The sequence below is a fragment of the Maylandia zebra genome, linkage group LG7, assembly GCF_041146795.1.
Source record: "Maylandia zebra isolate NMK-2024a linkage group LG7, Mzebra_GT3a, whole genome shotgun sequence".
Taxonomy (NCBI): Eukaryota; Metazoa; Chordata; class Actinopteri; order Cichliformes; family Cichlidae; genus Maylandia; species Maylandia zebra.
In genome coordinates, this window is record NC_135173.1 from 40,028,939 (window position 1) to 40,048,349 (window position 19,411).

Genomic DNA, 19,411 nt, shown 5'->3' on the forward strand with positions numbered 1-19,411 from the left:
ACTACTTAGCTACTGTAATGCTTCAATTTTCCTCACCTCTGACTCAGTGAGGTTGTTTTTGTGAACCTTATCTTATGGCTTTTTCCAGTTGGCTTGTGATTGATTGGTAACAGCCTGATGGAGTTCAGTAGTTAGTTACAAGCTGCTGGCAGGCCAGATGGCTGCTAACTGGCTGTTGGCTGACTCTCTGTGCAGCCATCAGCTACTGTCTGACTATGTGGCTAGTTACCTGCTGTTGCCAGGCTGCTGTGGACGCAGACTTGCTCCTAGAACATTGATTGGCTTGTTCTTCTGTTGAGGGATTGTACTGGTTGTGCAAAAGTCAGAGTCAGACCCTGGAAAATAAGTTGTTTCATGGCCACCTCTGCACACTAACTTGTTGGGATTGTGTCAATACAAAATATAGAAACTATGTTCACTCAAGGCTCATTTTTAACAAAAAAAATAATTACATTCAGGTGTCATAGCATTAAGTTACATTTGATGAGAAGCAGAAAAATAATAGTAGAGATAAACTGCAGACATGAAGGCAACATTATCATAACTTTTACTACAAGATTGATGAGGACACTCTAAATTATCCTGTAGATGTTTACTAAATATCTCCATTAATTTCCCATGGTAACACACACAGTAAACATAGGAATTTTTATTATTAAATAATTCAGCAAATCATATTCTGAATGAGCTGCTGTGCATTTGTGGCAAAAAAGTAGCTGTTGCAGTGCTGATGTTAATGTTTGATAAGCCAGAAACATTAACATAAAGAAGTCCAATCCAGACTTCAGAGGTTGAAAATGTTAACATTAACTGTATCTATTGACCACAGTCTGTCTGTTGTAATTACTGCAGAGTACAGGACATGGTTACCTCAGTTTTCAGTATATTTGTGATCATATCCATCCAATGGGCAATGACAATGACACCAGAAAACAAACAGAAGAGTGCTGGGGCAGAGAGATTGGACTTGAGCCAGCTAAAGTAGCAGCAGCATCCACGGCAACTAGAGCAGCACCTGGCTGAATCACTGGAAGCTGCAGCTTCACTCTGTCGGGCAACTTAGTTTCTCTTCTGTGAAGTGAAATCACAATTTGGCTAAGGATAACTTGCATACTCAGAGTAGTCTTTAGGTTTTAAGGCAAGTACACACTCAAAGTCTGCCATTAGTCAGTGATGTGAAGCGAGCAGATGAAGATGCTGTGGATCTGGATTCCAACAACAGTTTGCATATGAAATGGGCTTGAAAAAGAAGGGCCTGGTCAATGCTGAGGCAGATGATGCTAAAAATCATTTGGCAGTCATTTTTTCCTTGATGTGTCACAGAGCCATCGTCTGGTCAAAACGTCAGTTGATCTAAGGCTTTTTTGGGTTATGATCAAACAAACCTAATCACATTTTAATCAGACTCAGCTTTGCTTTATTTTCAGCAAATGGAAATGTTTTCAAATACTATTAAGATGTGAAAATGTTAACTATTATACATTATTAGTGTCAGAATTTAGCTTAAATAATTATCTGCTAGCATGCAGAAGGTTGGTGTAACAGAAAAGGATGCAAGACATGAGATGGAGGCAGATGATCCACTGTGGCGACCCCTAAATGGAGAAGCTGAAAGGAAGAAAAAAAAAGCTGAAAGCATGAAAAGAACTGGCAATTTACAACAATGGTAAAATGTTATTGTAAAAGTGTGTGTGCGTGCATCTTTGTGGCAGCATTGGATGTTTCTAATGCTGCAGCTGTGTTGATGCTTTGTTCGGAGGCGAATGCACAGGCATACACAGTCCCCAAGGTCTGCCACTCTGTCCTGTACTAATCACTGATGTCTATTCACCCTCTTTGTTGCTGTAGTTCCCTTTCTGTCCTTCTTCCTGCTCTTCCTTCTCTGTTCTCCTAATTTTCTTTTTAGTTTCCGTCCCTTTGTTCTTCTGTCTGTTCTCCTCCACATTCTCTGGCATATAAAGCTTCACCTCGTTGTAATTGCCTGCTCTGTTTTCTCTGTTTGGGGGGGGGCTCACATATGGACCATCTTTCAAACAGCCTCTAAATAAAGTACACAAAGTTGTATCTGTTTCTTCTTCATACTATACCATAATAAGTATAATATTTACTATATATTAAGATATATAAATCTCTTACATTTTAAATAAATGTCCTTCATACCTGCAGGTAGATCAGTTATTGCATTACTTTCATTTTTTTTTTTCTTAAATACACTCAAAAAACAATCAGAATTAGTCCTGTAAAGCTTTTAGATGAAATATACTTGCCTCTCCTCCAATTAGTGTCACCCTGTACTGGTGTTGGTCTGTCTAGACAGAAAACAACAATTATTTGATTTTAATGCAAGTCACACGAGAATTTGACATTTAATGCTGTTGTATAAAGCAGAAATAGGTAGTTCTATTAAAATCAGTAATTGGCGACATAATGTCACACATTCTGAATTTGACTGGGATCACTGGAATATCAAAATACCGGCAATAAACAGGGGTGTTAAATTGTTTCAGGGTGAATCTTCTTCACTTTTTCACTTCACAAGACCATCATACTTCATCTCTCTATCTTGTACATCTCTGATAAGTTATGAAAAATAATAACATTAGGAAGGTATCAAGGTGAAGATCACCATGTGGACAGATGTGTTTTTCTCTCTAACACCATCTGTGGCTGTGTGAAAATACTGTGTTGACATTATTCAGCAGGTCAAATGTTTGCCTAATATCCCAGTGACAATTTCACATAGTGAAGGCTAGATGTTAGGTGGAAACATGCTTCACTACACTTCAAAGATTAAAGTGTGAGCAACATAGAGACACAGGACAGCCCATCCTCCTACAATGTAAGAAGGTCAGATCTTTTCACAAACTTTCCAGAGCTGATAGTGAGAACTGATTTGTATTTAGGAAGTAAATCAGCCCCCTAGAGAGGCTTAAATTAGATTTCAGTAACTCGCTTTGGTAATAAAACAAACTCTACAAGACAATAAACGAGACAATAAACAACATGGAGTGGCCAGTGAGATAACATCCACAAACTGTAGCAGCAGTGGGCAACACAGGTCAACAAGTATTTGTTTAACAGTGCTTGAAACACCAGGATAAAATACTTAGTTTGTTTTGTTTTCTCGTAGCTCAGAGGCACAGAGGCGGATACAAGAAGTCATACAGCGTTCAATATTTCCTATCTTGATTTAACTAGAGCTCAGGTTATTACTTGCAGCCTCTCAGTGTGTTTGTGTTTCATTATCTATTAAAGTAACTTTTTTGTAGGATCTGATGTTGGAGGAGGCATATCTGCCTCCTCTTTAGATCTAACCAACCCTCCATTGCCCACCTCCTACCCCCCTAGTGGTATATGTTTTTGCCATATCTCACAGGTGTTTTTTTTTTTGTTTGTTTTATCTATCGTTCCAGTTTTATTTATCACTTCGTCGATCAATTTGTTCTTAATAATGCCACATTGTTTTTTCTGCTTCATGTTTTGGGGTCCCTAGAGATGGTCAGAAAGTCTGTGTACATTAGTCCTTATTCTACCCACATATTTAAAGTGAGTGTAAAGATTTAGGAATATAGTAGTGGATTAATCCAGTTAATCTTGCAAACACACAAATGAACTTTATAATCCAACGCCCATCTCTATGGCTTTATGAAGTGGAGTTAAGGGAGACTGGGTCTGTGCTGAGCTGCAGCAGCTAATATTCAGTTTCTGAAATCCATCTGCTTGTTAATTCTCATGGCAGCTATGAAACTCCTCCAGAGCCAAGTGGGGCTATTGATCGTATCTGTTTCTCTTGTCAATGTTAAAATAAAAAAACCAACAATAACACAAACAGCTGCTTAGTCAGCTCTCATACAGATGAATTATCTATGTGTGTGGGAGGAAAGGACAAAGGCAAGTATAAAGAAAAGGAGGATAAAAGGATGAAGGTGATGATCAAGGAAAATGAAAGAAAGAAAGTGAAAAGTCTAAAGTTAGGGAAGAAAAAGCAAAACTAACTGGAAAGAGAACAAATGAGACTTGTGACTTTTATAACACCACCCACAATAACCTTTAATAATAAGGCTATAGTATATCGTTGACATCGATCCATCCATTTCGTTCCACTTATCAAATTCAGGGTCCAAGGGGGTACTAGAGCCTATCCCAGCTGCCAGTGGGCGAGAGGCAGAGTACTCCTAGATCCTTGACGCAACTGTTGTTGTGATTATTTGGTGCTATATAAATTAAACTTAATTGAACTGAACAGGCCACCAGTCTATTACAAAGCTAACACTGTGGAAGGAAGCCGGAGCACCCAGAGAGAACCCATGCAGACGCGACTTGAACATGCAAACTCCAGCCAGAAGTGCTCAGGAGTGGACTCTGGACTTTCTTCCTATGAGGCAACAGTGCTAATGTTGCCCCGTATTGTGGTCATATATTAAAAAAAATCAATATATGAATAAGTAAAATAAAAATTAAAACGTTATGTAACACCTTTAGATTCAGCCTAAAAAGTAATTAATGGTGTTTTCCAGTAGTTTACTATTGTGAATGCAACCAAAGGCTGAATCATCATCAGTTTGTAAAATAAAATGCAAAGTAACTGGGTGCAGGTAGCTCACCAAATGCCAAAAAAGCTAATGCAGAGCCTGTAATTGGAATCTTCTCCAAGGCCTCTTGGTGTATCTTCTTCTTCCCTGTTTTCCTATCTTCTCTCCACTGTCCAATAAAGCTAAAAAATAAAGTGCAAGTGCACTCACTGGTTACTTTATTAGGTGCAACTGTTCAAGTGCTTGTTAATTCATATATATAATCAGCCAAATGGCCATATTTAGGCATATAGACAGGGGAAAGCTAAAGTTTAAACCAAACAAGAAAGGTGATGTAACCCACTAAACACTGGATGTCGGATAGACGTGCAGATCAGACCGTTGGGTCCGCTGGTCCACGACCAATTCTGTATATCTATACAATGTCTATACAATTTGGACTGCCCAAAATTACTTCGTGCAATGGAAAGTCCTTTTGAATGTGGCATGGTTGTTAAGGGGGTTTGTCTGAGTACTTCAGACACTTTTGATCATTTGGGATTTTCCTACACAGTCAGTCAGAGCCAGTTTTCTGGGGAAAATAACACCTTGTTGAGGTCAGAGGAGAATGGACAGATTGCTGATAGGAAGGCTACAGCAACTTAAATAACCTCTTGTTACAAGCAAGAATGTGGAAGAGCATCTCTGAATGCACAACATGTCAAACCTTTAAGCAGATGGGCTGCAGTCTGTGAAGGTTCTCAGTCATCCAGGTAGTCTAAGGCAGCGGTCTCCAACCCCCGGGCCACGGACCGGTACCGGGTGTGAAATGTATGGTTTTCAGGGTTTTTAGCGTTATTTTGTTATCGTTTTTATCGTTAACTCAGTTTTCCTCTGTCTTTTCACGTGTGTTATGAATAAATCGTATTTTTTTCTGTACCGGTACTAGTTTTATTTTGTTGTATTTATCCACGACACCTTAAAAGCCGGTCCGTGAAAATGTTGTCAGGCATCAACCGGTCCGTGGCGCAAAAAAAGTTGGGGACCGCTGGTCTAAGGAGTCAAAGGAGCTTGGATTGGAAAGAAAAACGTCTGGACTTCTTTAAGTTGCTTGAAGACGTTTCACCTCTCATCTGAGAAACTTCTTCAGTTCTAGGGTCAAATGGTGGAGTGCCCTCCCAAGAGGGCCATGGATCCCCTAATGATCCTCTACCTAATCAGACGAGCCAAGGTGTTAAAATGGGTGTAGGTCACAATCAGCCAAAGCCCCACCCTATCATGTGATTTCCTGAGGTTGGGCTACAGCAGCAGAAGACCACACTGGGTATCATCCAGAGTTATAACAACATTTTTCCATTCAAAAAGTCTCAGATCTAATCTGAGATAAGCAGCTGTGATCTCGCTACGTGCTTCCAAACCAGCATTTCATCTCGGAGAAAGCTATCCAAGAGAAGTAAAGCAAGTGTGTAAGTTCATCTCTGAATGTTCGTAAAGCATTTCCACATTAAGCTTAACAACCAATATATGGAGCGACTGCTTCTTCTCGCTCCCTCCCTCTCCTGTTGCTACTTCAATCATGAAACTGATCAACGATCAGCTGATTGACTTTTCTGTCACAACTCCCGTCTCTCTTGTTTGTTTATTTTATTTATTTATGTACTTTTGTACACTGATTCTGCTGCATCTTTTCAAAGCAGTGTTTTCATTGTCACACTAAAAACTCCCTGCATGCTGTAGAAGCCATCACTTTTTGTTCATTTTCATTATGGCAGCTCTGCATGGCTCCGGGACCCAACTGTGAAAGTTTTCAGCTCTGTTCGAATTCTGTTGCTGGTCTGATCTATGTATTTATTTCATTTAGTTAATCGTTTATTTATTTATTCATTTCTGTATTTTTAAGACCTCTAAGGCAGAGATAAGTCACTGTATGTCTGAAAAACTTTGACAGAGCAGAATTAGCTAGAATTATTAATTCAGAATTATTAATTCAGAATTAATATTAAGAAACTTAAATGAGATGGACACACAACAGTCTTTCTGTTGTGATCTTTCCCATGTTTCTTTTCATCATATTTATTCAAATAGCATTTTTTTTAACACTGCAAATCTTAGGCAATAAATAAAGAAGAACTGCATGGGTTTAGGAACCGTGAGAGTTCTCAGCTTTGTTGTTGACCTGATTTAAAATTAAGCTTTAAGGAACAATAAATAAATAAATAAAGGTGAAAATACAATGAAAAATGTAATTATAAGAAATTCCTTTTCAGTTAACAGACATGTCCCTTATGTCTTGACTTTCCTTTATCTAAAACAAAAGCTTCTCGGTAGTGCAGTAAGGGCGACCTTTTAATACATCTGTAATACAGAAATATGCACAACAAAAGACTCAACAAAGTGATGAAAAGCATGAAAAAGAGGATCCATATTTATCCAAGGTGCCCAAGTTTGACCACTTTCCCAGCTTTGTCAAAACTGCTAAAACCAAAGTCCATTTTGTCTTTGAGAGATTTATCTTTTATTCTTGTAGTTTATGGGCGCAAAAGACTACCACGTTTTATCATTTGTCTCCTCTGGCACTGCAGGAGCTTTAAAAAAGGATAACTAACAAGTGTCACTGGTGTTAATTCTCAAAATTAATTTGCACGGTCAGTCAGAAACGCCACAAGCTGCTGCTGCTGCCACAAGCCGCAAGAATAAAAAGCTGTGCAAAGGCATCAACAAATAATTTCCACATGACTTAAGTTCAACTCATACAACTACCAGTGAATCAAAAAACAGTGTAGACCCCCCCTCCCTCCCATCAGTGGTGATACATACTGTAGTACTATCATTTTGGTTTAATAACCTTTACATTGTACTCCTTGAGCTCCACAACCCAGCTGAGACCATGTTAGCAACAAGCATCCCACAGGAACGTAGAAACTGCTTGCAGAAACATCACTCCAAATGAATCCCAGTGTTTGCTGGTCATGCAGGAAACTGTTTGTTATAATGAAAGCACATTTATAAGGCAATAATATGTCAGAGCTGTGCTGAGCTAAGTGCAAAGGAAACACAGCTGATGTGGTCAGGCACAGATGAGTGGGAGGGTGACATGTCAGAGCCCCATAAAAGAAAAAAAGGGACTCAGACTATAAAATGGAACAAATTGCAGGAACATCCTGCAATATAACAAAATCAAATTCAATAGCCAATAAAAATGAACAACCTTATGTAACAATAAATTGAAATTGTGATATTTTTTTTAGGCTGCGGCCTGTGGGAAGTGAATTTTTAGTTTTATTTTTTCAAAATCTAATTAAGTGACTCTGCGGTGTCCTCAGAAACTGTTGCCACAACCTCCTCCTCATCCTTCATATGTTTTGTGTGTGTGTGCTCTCCTCCTTACCTTTCTATCCCCCTGCATCCCCTTCTTCTGTTTCATCTCAGGATCTACAGCACCCAGTGAGGTGACAGATTAGCAGGTGAGAGACCTGCTCACGCTGCCCTCTAATTGGAGTCTGCTGAGCTGTTAGCGATGTCTGGATTTATTTCACTCTCTCTGGTCAGCCAGCAGATGAGTGGGGAGTGGGTTCCAAATTCTTCAATAAAATCTTTTGAAATAAACTCTTTTGCCAACCTGAATTTGCATCCTAAATTGACTGGTGCTTTAGCCAAAGGAAAGCGGGATCACATTAGAATGCCAAATATGATAGCTGGATCTGTTCACGAGCTCTTTTTGTTGGACTATCAACCTGTGACCAGTTGCACACACATTTTTTATTTCCATGAGATGAATTTTGTTGAGTTGGTGACCCCTTTAGTGCTAACGGCTTGACATTTTTGTAATTTTCCTAAAAATCTGGTAAAGACATGTACCCGATTGACTGCAAGCATCACAAACTTGACATGCATGTGACGAATAAAGACAAGCGACAACAATTTGGCACAGAAGCCAACCTATCCTCTTTCCTCTGCCAGTAAGGAGATTCACAAGGGTAAGACACAAACACAGACTCCTCTTTGTGTGTGGAGATAGAAAATATATATTGTCAACAAACACACACTCAGAGAGTCTCAAAGGAGTGATGAAAGAGATGAGAAGGGGATCCATGGTGAGCCTGGAGGACTGGATAAATATTGACCTGAATGAATGAGGTCTGTCACAGTACATAAAAAGGGTTATACACTCACACACAAGCTCACCAGCAACCATGACTCCAAAGAACCTCTCTGTTTATAAACTACACCTACATCTCTACTGCTCAACCATAAAATTTAAGAAAACCTGGAATCGACATTAATATTTATAGAAAAACTGAAGCTGAGGTTGAGTGGAAGCAGTACAAATAATGAAAGTGATGTGTGTCTGTAGCTGATATTGCTTATTTGACATTGCGTGTGCAAATATAGCCAATGTTTTTGTGCATGCCTGAAATCCACTTCTATGCTTGATTGAGGGGGAAGTAGCTGCTGTGTGGATGGAAAGAAAAGCTGATGGAAAGATGATTTTATTTTATCTAATTGACACTGACATTGCTGGATTCATGTTTGATGTTTCCTCTTAAATGCAACAGCATATTCCGGCTGCCAGCCTACAGACAAAAATGCTGCACAGTGTGTGGAAAAGGAGATAAGTAACTCATTAACATAACATTAACAGGTTATGATGTCCTTAAAGGTACCACTCTGGTAATGTGTGATGATATTTGCTTTTGCTTCACTCAGCCATGATGAAAACAGTTGCACATCATCAGTTTTTCTTAGCAGCAAGTGACAGGAAGTCACTTGTTGACTGCTGACAAGTGGGGGAAGGAAGGAAAACTGTTTTGAAGCAAGTTTATTTACTCCTGTGTTGATGCTTTAAAGTGTATGTTTGTGTTTCTGTAGCCAAATTTGGATTCCAGCAGGCTTTGAGAACTCTTGGCTAATGTTCCCCTATGTGTTTAGTACAACGTGTGCTCACCTAGGTACATGGTACATTCTAATTAAAGTAAATGAGTTTGAGGAGCTTAAAAAACAAAGGAAAACAGCGATCCACCATGTGTTGCAGTTTGCTGTGCTTCTGCAGGTTTTAAATGTTTGTGCAACTTGTTAAGCAAGTATGACCCCTTTTGTCTTGCTTTGAAAGATTCATTCTGTCAAACCATATTTTTCTTGGATTTTCATGCTGTTACAGTTTCATGCTGTTGGATTTTCATAGTTGCTGTCGAGGAATACAACATGATTGCATGCTAAGTTTTAGTGAAACTGATACATTTGCTAAAGTGACTTTAAACAGATAAAGAATTGTTTTATCTATGATGCTAAATATCTTAATTAAAATATACTGATTTTCCACCACACTAGTTTAATATCTAATCAGTTCTAAGCACCAGATAACACCTAAAAAGATTTACATTTACTAGGGAAAAACAATTATTTAAACTCCTATGAGTACCGGCAATGCTTTCTGACACTGTTGGGTTCAACCTCTTGTGGATTTGCAGGCACAGACAAACTCCGCTTGCTTACTGCATAATGAAGGGGGAACGCGGCATGATCATGAAACAACACTTTCCCCAGAACACAGCATGTGACAATTTGTGTGGTTTTCTGCTAATTATCAGCTATTTGGCTCTGTTTTAAGGCAACGCTGATTATCCCAATAAAAAGAAACGTGTTTAGGAAGTAAAGATGAGCAAGTCCCGTTGTGACACTGCAGTAATTTTTTAAGAAGCTGAATAATGAATGTCTGCAATGGGAATTATCGTGTGCAGCACTATGGTATGAATACAAATACCCTGCTCTAATGTTCTGTAGCTACACACTGTGCCATTCATTTTTCTCCACAACTGAAAAAGACCTACAGCCCCCATTTTCAATCAATCATTAATAATAAAACGGGATCAAAGAAGGACTTTAGCAAAGTCATACTCACTGTTGATAAATTCTCTAAGGAGAATGGCAATGTTCACTACTGTAAAGGTTTTGGCTACATCAAAACCAGAAAAAGAGACTGGGAAGGTAATGGTTTTTAACTAAAGCCTTGTCAAAGTCTCAGCCTAAACCAAATCACCCCCCTTACTTTTTAAACAACAGTACCATCTACTGTTATCATAGTGAGAGCACACCTCATTTAACATGTGAAGAGTACAGTACTTACTGTTGTGTTTCATTCAGTAGCAGGTAGAACATTTTATTTCACGAGTCCTCTAATAGCTCAATGGAAATTTGTCCCACATCACCACTGACCATAGATTTAGTATCAGAAAAAAGGATAACTTTTCAGTGTTGAATGTTAAGACGTTATGATTTGAAAAAATAAAAATAATAATTATAATGAAAATAAGAGTAGCACAGTCTTAGACCTAGCCCAGTTTTTCAATACTACTAACAAAACACTGTGTTTGGTTATATTGGAAATGCCTTTGTGGCTGAACACTTTCCAAAATAACCAAACAAATGTTTGTAAGTATTTAACAGAAGGGATGTGAGGAAGGGGAGAATACTGTTTGGAGAGGTTTCACACACATTTTATTTAAAGTCCTTTATTACAGTCAGAAATCCAGTACCAAATTTTGTGCATATGTACTGAAAATAGAAAATATTCACATATTCCGTTGATCGGTGCATGTAGAAAAAGCTTTCGGCCCTGTGTCGGAAATGGTACTTAAACATGTAACTCTGAGACGGGGTTTTTGTCTCTTGCAAATGCCTTTTGTTTTTTTTAAATAACAAATCTTTTAAATACACCTCTTCCAACCTTCACACAGTTTGTTACAATTCAGTGCCTTTCTTGCTCTGGTTTTCATGGATCTATCTGGTTTTATAGTGCTCTTCTGGCAGGTTTCTTAGCTTCTCGGCAGCCTAGGGCAACAAACACAAAGTTATTATGCAGTTTGACATAGTTTTTATGCGATTTTATGGAGTTCTATGCATTTTCAAAGCAACAGCATGAATCAGTGGAATCCTGTACTCATGTTTTTTCTTCTTTTGATTTAAAGACATTAGCTTTTTATCTCCAAAATTAATATTTGTAAACATTTGTAAATCAAAAATTAAGGTGTCAGTCCCATATTAGCAGTCACAACTTTGACTTTTAATTGAATATCATTCAGTTTATGATGCTGAGCTTCTCCTTGCAGTAGTTACTCACTATAGGAAGCTTTGAGTAAAAAATAGTTACTATGACATTTGACTGTAGTCTGGATAAGCTCAATGGAGATGAGAAAAATCAAAAGTTCATGTTCTCTGCTCGGTATGAACGCATGTGCATAAATGTATCACCTGTTCAGGGGTGAGATCTCTTTGCTCCTGGGCAAGCATCTCATAACCCACCATAAACTTCTTAACTGTTGCTGAACGCAGCAGAGGTGGGTAGTAGTGAGCATGAAGCTGCCAATGGGAGTTATCTTCTTTTAAATATGGGCCAGTAGGCGCTCCTGGAAAAAAAGAAGACAGAAGAGAATCTTGAGTTGCATTGTGTGAAATGAATGGACCCCGCGCAGCCTCAGGTGGGAGCTCAGCTTTTCAGCTGCTTCTCCACTCCAGACTCAGCTCCCCTCTCGAGCCCCTGCATCACTGAAATAGGGAAAAACTGATTACAGAGTGGCAGCAGCTGCCCTGCCAACCACAGTGGCACTGACCCTCGAGCCCACTGCACCACCCCTCCACAGCAGCGGAGCCAGAGACCACACCCCTGCTACAGATTGAGACTACAGATTATTCAGAAAGATTAAGGTTGATAATGTTCAACTTTTTCCACAACCCTAGAGACCCGAGACTTTCTATATATGCATACTGATGCTTTCATATTGATAGGTCCACAGATCCTGAAGAACCTTGTGTAGGATCAATCTGAAGAATAAGAATAAAAGCTACAAATGGGAGCTGAGTTTTCAGTGACAATATAATGTTAAACTGTTGGTCTGTTGTGGTGAAATTGTTTATGCTCGTTTCTGTGAGAGCCAGTCTGGTCTAGCAGTGGCATGGAAAATCAAGAAGGCAAATCAAAGTACAAAAAGGATGCCTATGCTAAGCAGCCATGAAAAATATATCTGACATATCACATCAAGGGCTTGGTGGAAGAGTCATGAATGCCTGCTCCTTCATATTTTCATGTTAAGACACCATGTTTCAAGTCTAAGAACTGTAATTTTCAAAGGACAGTATGACACTGCATGTTAAAATACATTCACTGGCCTCTTTGTTATGTACAACTTGTTAGTAGGGGTTGGACCCCCTCCCTTCAGGACTGCCTCTGTGGCACTGATTCCACACGATCCTCAAGTATTTTGGTCCGTTATGTGAATGTCTGAGTCCAGGACGTACCAAAAGTACTGCATTGGTTTCAGATTTGGTGACTGTGGAGGCCATGTGAGTACACTGAACTCATTGTTGTTGTCATAAAAACCAGTAACGATGAGCTTTGTGACATGATGTGTTATTGAAAGCAGTCTATCAACACCAACAGCCTGAACAATTGATACAAGATGGGTGGATCTATGCTTTCATGTTGTTCATACCAAATTCCTAAGACCCTAATATACAAATGGTGCAGCAAAAATCGAGACTCATTTGACCAGTGACCATTTTTCCAATTTCCCACCATCTAATTTAATGAGCCTATGCAAAATGTAGCATTAGTGTTCTGTTCTTAGCCGACCGGATGAGCAGCCAGTTTGGTCATTTCATTTGGCGTTTTTGTTTAGATATTTTCTCTATTTCATACCATTCTCTGTAACCTCTAGAGATGGTTGTGTGGAAAAATCCCAGGAGATCATGAGTTTCTGAAACAGACCACCAGTGGATCATGTGTACCGTATTATTTATTTCCTCAGTGTGCCTGTGAAACTACGAAACAAATAAATACACAAGCACACTCACAAATTGACAAGAGCACAATCAAGAACACTAAAAGGTAAAAATATGCACAGCCAGCTCACAACAAGCTTAACAATCAGTTAACTAACATGGTAAATTAAAGAATAACCCATGATGTAGTGTAACAGAAACAAAAACTTCCCTCCAACTTGGGCTTTTGTGAGGACATGCTTTCTGATTTAAAGAAAAAAGTGTGCAAATGTGCCTCCTGTTGCTGTTCAGCTGGCTTGAGATCTGGTGACTCACAAAAGCAATAGCCTGTAATTACCATAACTTTCATGATCATTCAATCATTTGCACTCATCATGTTTGTCTGCCATTTAATTCTGCCTTTTGCCTTTAATTTGCTACCATCCGCATATGTAAATTCATAAAACTTGCAGAAAATTCCAAAAACATTTGGGTTATTACATCGAGTCTCTAAATCCCCTAAGTGCCAAGACCAACAATACATACTCACTGATTTATGAGTGAAGCATTTAAATAATTTTTTGTATCTTACTGCAAGCTAATTAAGTGATCAGGGAAGAAAAAAATGCAGTGGCACATATCTTTGCAAAAGAAGTATGAAATATCCCTTGGGACATTGTATTCGCAAGGAAAGCTTCTCCTTTTGAGTGAGTTTCCTGACAACGGGGTCTGATCAGACACAGATACAGATGACAGGAGGGCAACATAAAGAAAACTAATGGATGGGGGAGAAAAAAAAGGAGGAACAAAGAAAAGCCTGAAGCAGTCAGATAAGGAATGAATAGAGACAGATGTTCCTATTAGAAGACAATTACCTAGTTTTAAATCGTCTTTGGGTGTGTTTGCTCTGCTGGCATGCGTTTCAGTATATTACTGGGTGCATTATTTCACAGTTAACAAAGTTACAGATATTCCTGGATATGGGGCCACAAATCAGAACAGTTAGCAGTGTAATTTTCAAAGACAAGCAATAACACTATATATCTGACAGATGTTTTACGACTACCATACATCACTGTTACCCTGCATACTGTGTCTGCCTCAATCTGTGTTCAAGTCCTTTACTCAGCCTGGTAATACTGTCTGTGATGCGCTGCACATCTCTCTGCAAGCCTCCTGAAGGAACAGAAAGGTAGTTTAATATAATGTATTATTTCCCAGGTGAATCAAACAGAATCCACCCAGTCCTCCATCTTTCTGTGTCACCACTCTGACACTAATAAGCCCAGCACTAAATAATAAGAGCTGGCTTCTGCCAAATTAACTAAAATAAAGAAACAGCTATAAACTGATATACTGTAAGCTATGTGCTGTATATATAGAGTGAGAGGTCAGTGTGTTTAAAGTAAACAAAGTTTAAAGTAAAGTTGTTGCCTACGGGACTAGAAAGCTTGGGGTCAGTGATTTAACTATATGTTTAAAATCATATAATGCTTAAAATAATCCACCAAAGAACTGCACAAACATAAAAAATTGAGGGTAAGGGGGGGGAAAGTCCAGGTTTAAATTCAATTGAAATGTCATTGATCTGAAATGAGCTGTCTATTTTAAATATGTGTAAACTGAAGCAATTTTGCATAGAACAAAAGTTAAAAGTATGCTGATGTGAATGCCATGTGGAAAAAAGTACAATGCACCATGTTGATAAAGCATTCATAACTCTCTGAAATCTTTCAAGAGATACAAAACATAGCAGGAAACAGGCAGGCATTTAATCCCCTAATTGTCTGCAAGTACAGAATATGTAAATAAAAACCTGGCTATCGGTTTTTGGCTAAGTGCACACTACAAAACCGAACAAAATATGTATTAGCTTAATATTCTAATATTTAAAGGCCTAATTTTGAAATACTGTGTCTTAATTGTTAAACTGAGACAACTCTCCAATGTATCAAAGTCATTCTGTTTGCTAAAAAAATAAAGGTGCAGCTACTGAGTCCCTGCTTACAACCTTCAACACATTGCTTTAACTTGACCTGAGTCTTTTAGACTCTAAGAAATGAAACAGACTAGAAGATTAAAGTCAAAACTTAACACAAGATCTGTGGGATCTTTCACCATAGGCAACTTTAGAGTGCTTCAAAGATTTGATATCAAATAAAATAAAAAGAAGAAAGTGATTCGATGACTGTGTCCTCTGGTGCCCTCTGTCCTTTTCACCACACTGCAGTTTGGGTGGGAGTGTTTCATCTCGCCTTTTAAAACTATCTTTCATGTGGGCTGCCTTGTTCCTAGTGACCTCCTTTAGAAAAAAATGATAACATGACAACTCAGGTGGTAGGTCTTAAAAATACAGGATTTCATTTTCTGAAACTGATCTGTCAAGAGATATTTATGGACCAAAAACTGGCTCTCTGGAACATAACAGATTTCTGAATTCTTTCTTGACTAATCAAAATAATACATTTTAACCTTGTGTTTATTATTTCCAGTCAGATTGCTATCAAACCCTTCCCTGGTCTGAGGATGCTAATGGAAGAAGACACAAGTCACAACAAAAATTTAAAAAATGGGGAATTACAACAGACCAAATAGCAGTAGAGTTGACCTTTAAGCTAAATGATAAATTTAGCATACTGATATGCTCACAAGGACAATGCTAACTTTATAATTTCATGTATTGAGAAAGGAAAACTGATGTCTGACAGGTACTGTGTCTCAGTATTAATTTAATGTGTTACTTGGTTACTTACTAAATGCAAAGACCAGATAAGACTGATGGGAATACAGTAGTTTTGGTCATCATTAATAAAATATTGATTTTGCCTTCTTACATACAGTCAGTGAGCAGTGAGATTTCCTTTCAGTAAAACAACTCACAGGGCACAGGTGCTGCAAGGATTGAACCAACAACCTTTAGCTTATACAAGGATCACTCTGTCCACTCAGCCATGATAGCACTACAGTCCTTTCTGCCATTCATCACCTCATCGCATCACTGCACTCTGCTAACCTCTGCCCCAGCTTGAACACAATGCAAGGACATTTCTGTGGCTTGACTCACAGTATGTAATGTATTTCCTTTACTTTCTAAAGCACAGGTTACTATCAGCCAGTATATTCACGAAGCACCTCTGTAAAAAGCAGAGAACTTTCTGGATAAAGTTTGAAATCTTGCTTTTGTGTACAAGTTGCTTCTTCACCTCAGAAAACTTATTTTGGGCTGATATTTGATATCCAATATAAATTGCAAAAGTGATATTTTTCTACAGTTCCCACAAGTTTATTTGCTTTTTCACTTTGCTGTTCTTTCATTTCCCTTATGAGTTATAAATTACGGGGAGGTACAAGAAAAATGGGCGCAGCATTGAAATACATGACGGCAAATAAACATTTGTTAAACTGAAAATACAAAAGAGCAGCAAAACATTTAGAAGAGCCACCTGCAGCATTTTATAAATATGTAAATTTATTTCATCACAAAGGCAAAACGTGTCTTCAGTTCCATGCCAAACCACTGTCATATATTCAATTCGCAATGACTTGTAACTCAACAACAAATTCAGCTTTCCTCAGAGGATATGACTTGATCGGTTCAACCTGAAATGTAAATTCAAATACCTTTTCTGACTTCACGCATTGTTTTTCTTTTTTTTTTTTTTTTTAGCAAAAAATGCTATAAAGACATTACATGGATGAAAAAATAAATAAATAAGTAATGGGCCTCCTACACCTAAAGGGGCTTTTATGATATCTCATTCTAAGTCTATTGATTTGACTGCTTCCACTCTTTTGGGAAGGAATTACACAATATTTTAGAGTATGTTTATGGGAATCTTTGCCCATTCATCCAGGAAAACAACTGATGAGGTCAGTCACTGCAAGCGAGATCCTACCGTCCAACAACAATCTCTGTTCCAATTTATCCCAAAGGTGTTCTGTGTGGTTAAGGTCAGGGCTCTTTGTAAGCCAGCAAAGTTCTTTCTCACCAAAGACATTCAACCATGTTTCATCCAAATTTGGAAGCACAGAATTGTCTAAAATTGTAAACTAAAGTTTAGAGATTTACCTTCACTGGAATTTAGGAGCACAGCCCAACCCAGAACATAAAAAAAACAAAAAACCCAAACAAAATAGCATCCCTCCTCTACCAAACGTTATAGCTGACACAAGGGTTGCTTAGTCAAGGATTGTCGTGATTATTTTTGATCAATATTGAGATCATGATTATTTGTCATGACTATTCATTGATTTTACTGACAGAATTTGTTCATTGCATCTGTAAACAGAACACTATTTTCACATCTTCAGTGGATCTTTTTGATTTGGATGGATTGTTAATGCTGGACAATTTATATTAGCAGCAGCTGCTTTGCTTTTCTTGGCCTTCAAGCATTAGTTATACTGTAGTTTTGTCATTTGTGTTTCCAGGCAGTTGTGTAACTTTGCAGTGAACTCTTTGCATATGATTCGCTCTTGGTTAACATCACTTTTGCTCAATCCAAAGCACTTATAAATAATGGATGTTGATCCACTTCAAGGGAAAGTTCTTAAACTTCTGCTGTGGCAGACATTTGAACTTTGTTGTACATCTTTTTCTTTTTAATGTATTGTTACTTTTCTAGACTGGTGCAGGAAACTTCAAGCTGCATGGCACAGAAAAAAACTGGCTGGTATACTCAGGGAAATATTCAGGCAGTGAATATTTAGAGGACACTTTATTTGCTTTTGCTTCATGTTCTGTTGGTGGAGTGGGCAATTTAAACATCACTCGATCATCGTCATTTAATTGTAAGAAGCCAAAATCATGATTAAGATTAAAACTGCAGCCCTAGATGCACAATTAATCCAAAGAGAACACTTCGACCCATATCCAATTATGGTATGACAGTGTGAACAGCACAAATCCGACATTTTCAAGTCCGATCTGGGTCACTTTCATATGTGGTACTGAATCCGATACATATCTGATGTTTTAGAAAGTGTCTGCTGTTTGAACGGTCATGTCGCATTAAATCCGTCTTTTACGTCACTGACACAAAACAGACACCAATTATCAGCGCCGGAGAAGCGCCCGAGAAGACATCGTTAACGCTTCCTGGCCATCCGGTGTAGAGGAACATTTTATTTGTACTGTATAATCTGCAGATTCTGACAGAAATCTGCATCCTTTGAAGCATGGCTCCTCTCTAAAACAGCAATAAGGATCATTATTACTCCATATGTAAATAACAAAATAACTTTATAACTTAAGGCAAAATTGGGAAACGTAAAGTCTGAAACAGTCAAATAATACTGTTTGGTCTGGGTCTAAACAGAGCGCGTTGTGTGTGATGTCTTCTTTTGCGCATGCGGGCCGCTTTGAGGGTTCACACTAGAGCGCGTTTGCTGTCACAATTTATTTGTAGTGTGAATGAGCAGACAAAAAAAATGGATTTGATCAAAAAATCGGAATTAAGCATTAAGACCTGCAGTGTGAACGTAGCCTAAGATCTCCTGTTTTACATAAGAGACAAAAAGGTTGTATCTTTTGTAGAAGTTTTAAAAATGTAAATATTTCAATGTGTCTGAGTGCACACTAAAGTGGTAACACAGTAAGTGGCTGATGTCAAAGCTGAGACTTTATCAACCAATTTATTACGGCAGAGATGATGCAATTGCAGCAAGAGCTATCTAAACATCAGAAAACGTGTGTTGCACCTTAACGAACATATATCTTTCCAGTGACATTGGACGAGCTGATCAATATTCATATGTTCATTTTGTGTTGTGTATGATGAAGTGCCTTTGCAAAATTATGTTGGGGAGAAAAGACCGATCAAGGAGATAGGTGGAAGACTGGGGATGAGAAGTCCTCTGCATGTTAATTATGCCGATCTGCCATTATTAAAAAGCATGTCACAGGGTGAACGTTGACTTAATGGAGAAAGGGTGGCACAAATAATTAAATATAACAAGAGGTGGAGAAAAGCAATTGAAAGCTCAAAGAAAAACCAGAGGATGTAAGGAAAAAGGCAAGAAGTGGCATCTTTAATCTTGTGTTGCAGAAAATATAATGCATATGAGGTCAAAGTGGGGTGGATTTTCAGTATTAAAAATCTGCGGGGCTGTCAAAAACATAAGGTGTGACAGAATTTTAATCACCC

General features: G+C 38.3%; 1 protein-coding gene and 1 long non-coding RNA gene across 3 annotated transcripts in view; both read right to left on the reverse strand.

Moving 5' to 3' along the window:
- Positions 1-463: 463 nt before the first annotated feature.
- Positions 464-8,000, reverse strand: LOC143419695 (uncharacterized). Of its 2 annotated transcripts, none has more exons than XR_013099707.1 (3): positions 7,900-8,000; positions 2,268-2,309; positions 464-1,608 (listed from the first exon to the last, which is right to left on the reverse strand). It is a non-coding gene; the product is annotated as an uncharacterized LOC143419695 (long non-coding RNA). The 2 variants fall into 2 exon arrangements; XR_013099706.1 differs by lacking the exon at positions 7,900-8,000 and adding an exon at positions 4,605-4,714.
- A 2,989-nt stretch (positions 8,001-10,989) lies between these two features.
- galt (galactose-1-phosphate uridylyltransferase) overlaps positions 10,990-19,411 on the reverse strand; it is a 36,723-nt gene continuing 28,301 nt past the window's right edge. The window contains exons 10-11 of the mRNA XM_004538373.5: positions 11,760-11,914; positions 10,990-11,339 (exon numbers count right to left, since the gene is read on the reverse strand). Of these exons, the coding sequence (XP_004538430.1) occupies positions 11,289-11,339; positions 11,760-11,914 (206 nt within the window). The 3' untranslated portion in view covers positions 10,990-11,288. The remainder of the gene's footprint in view (positions 11,340-11,759; positions 11,915-19,411) is intronic.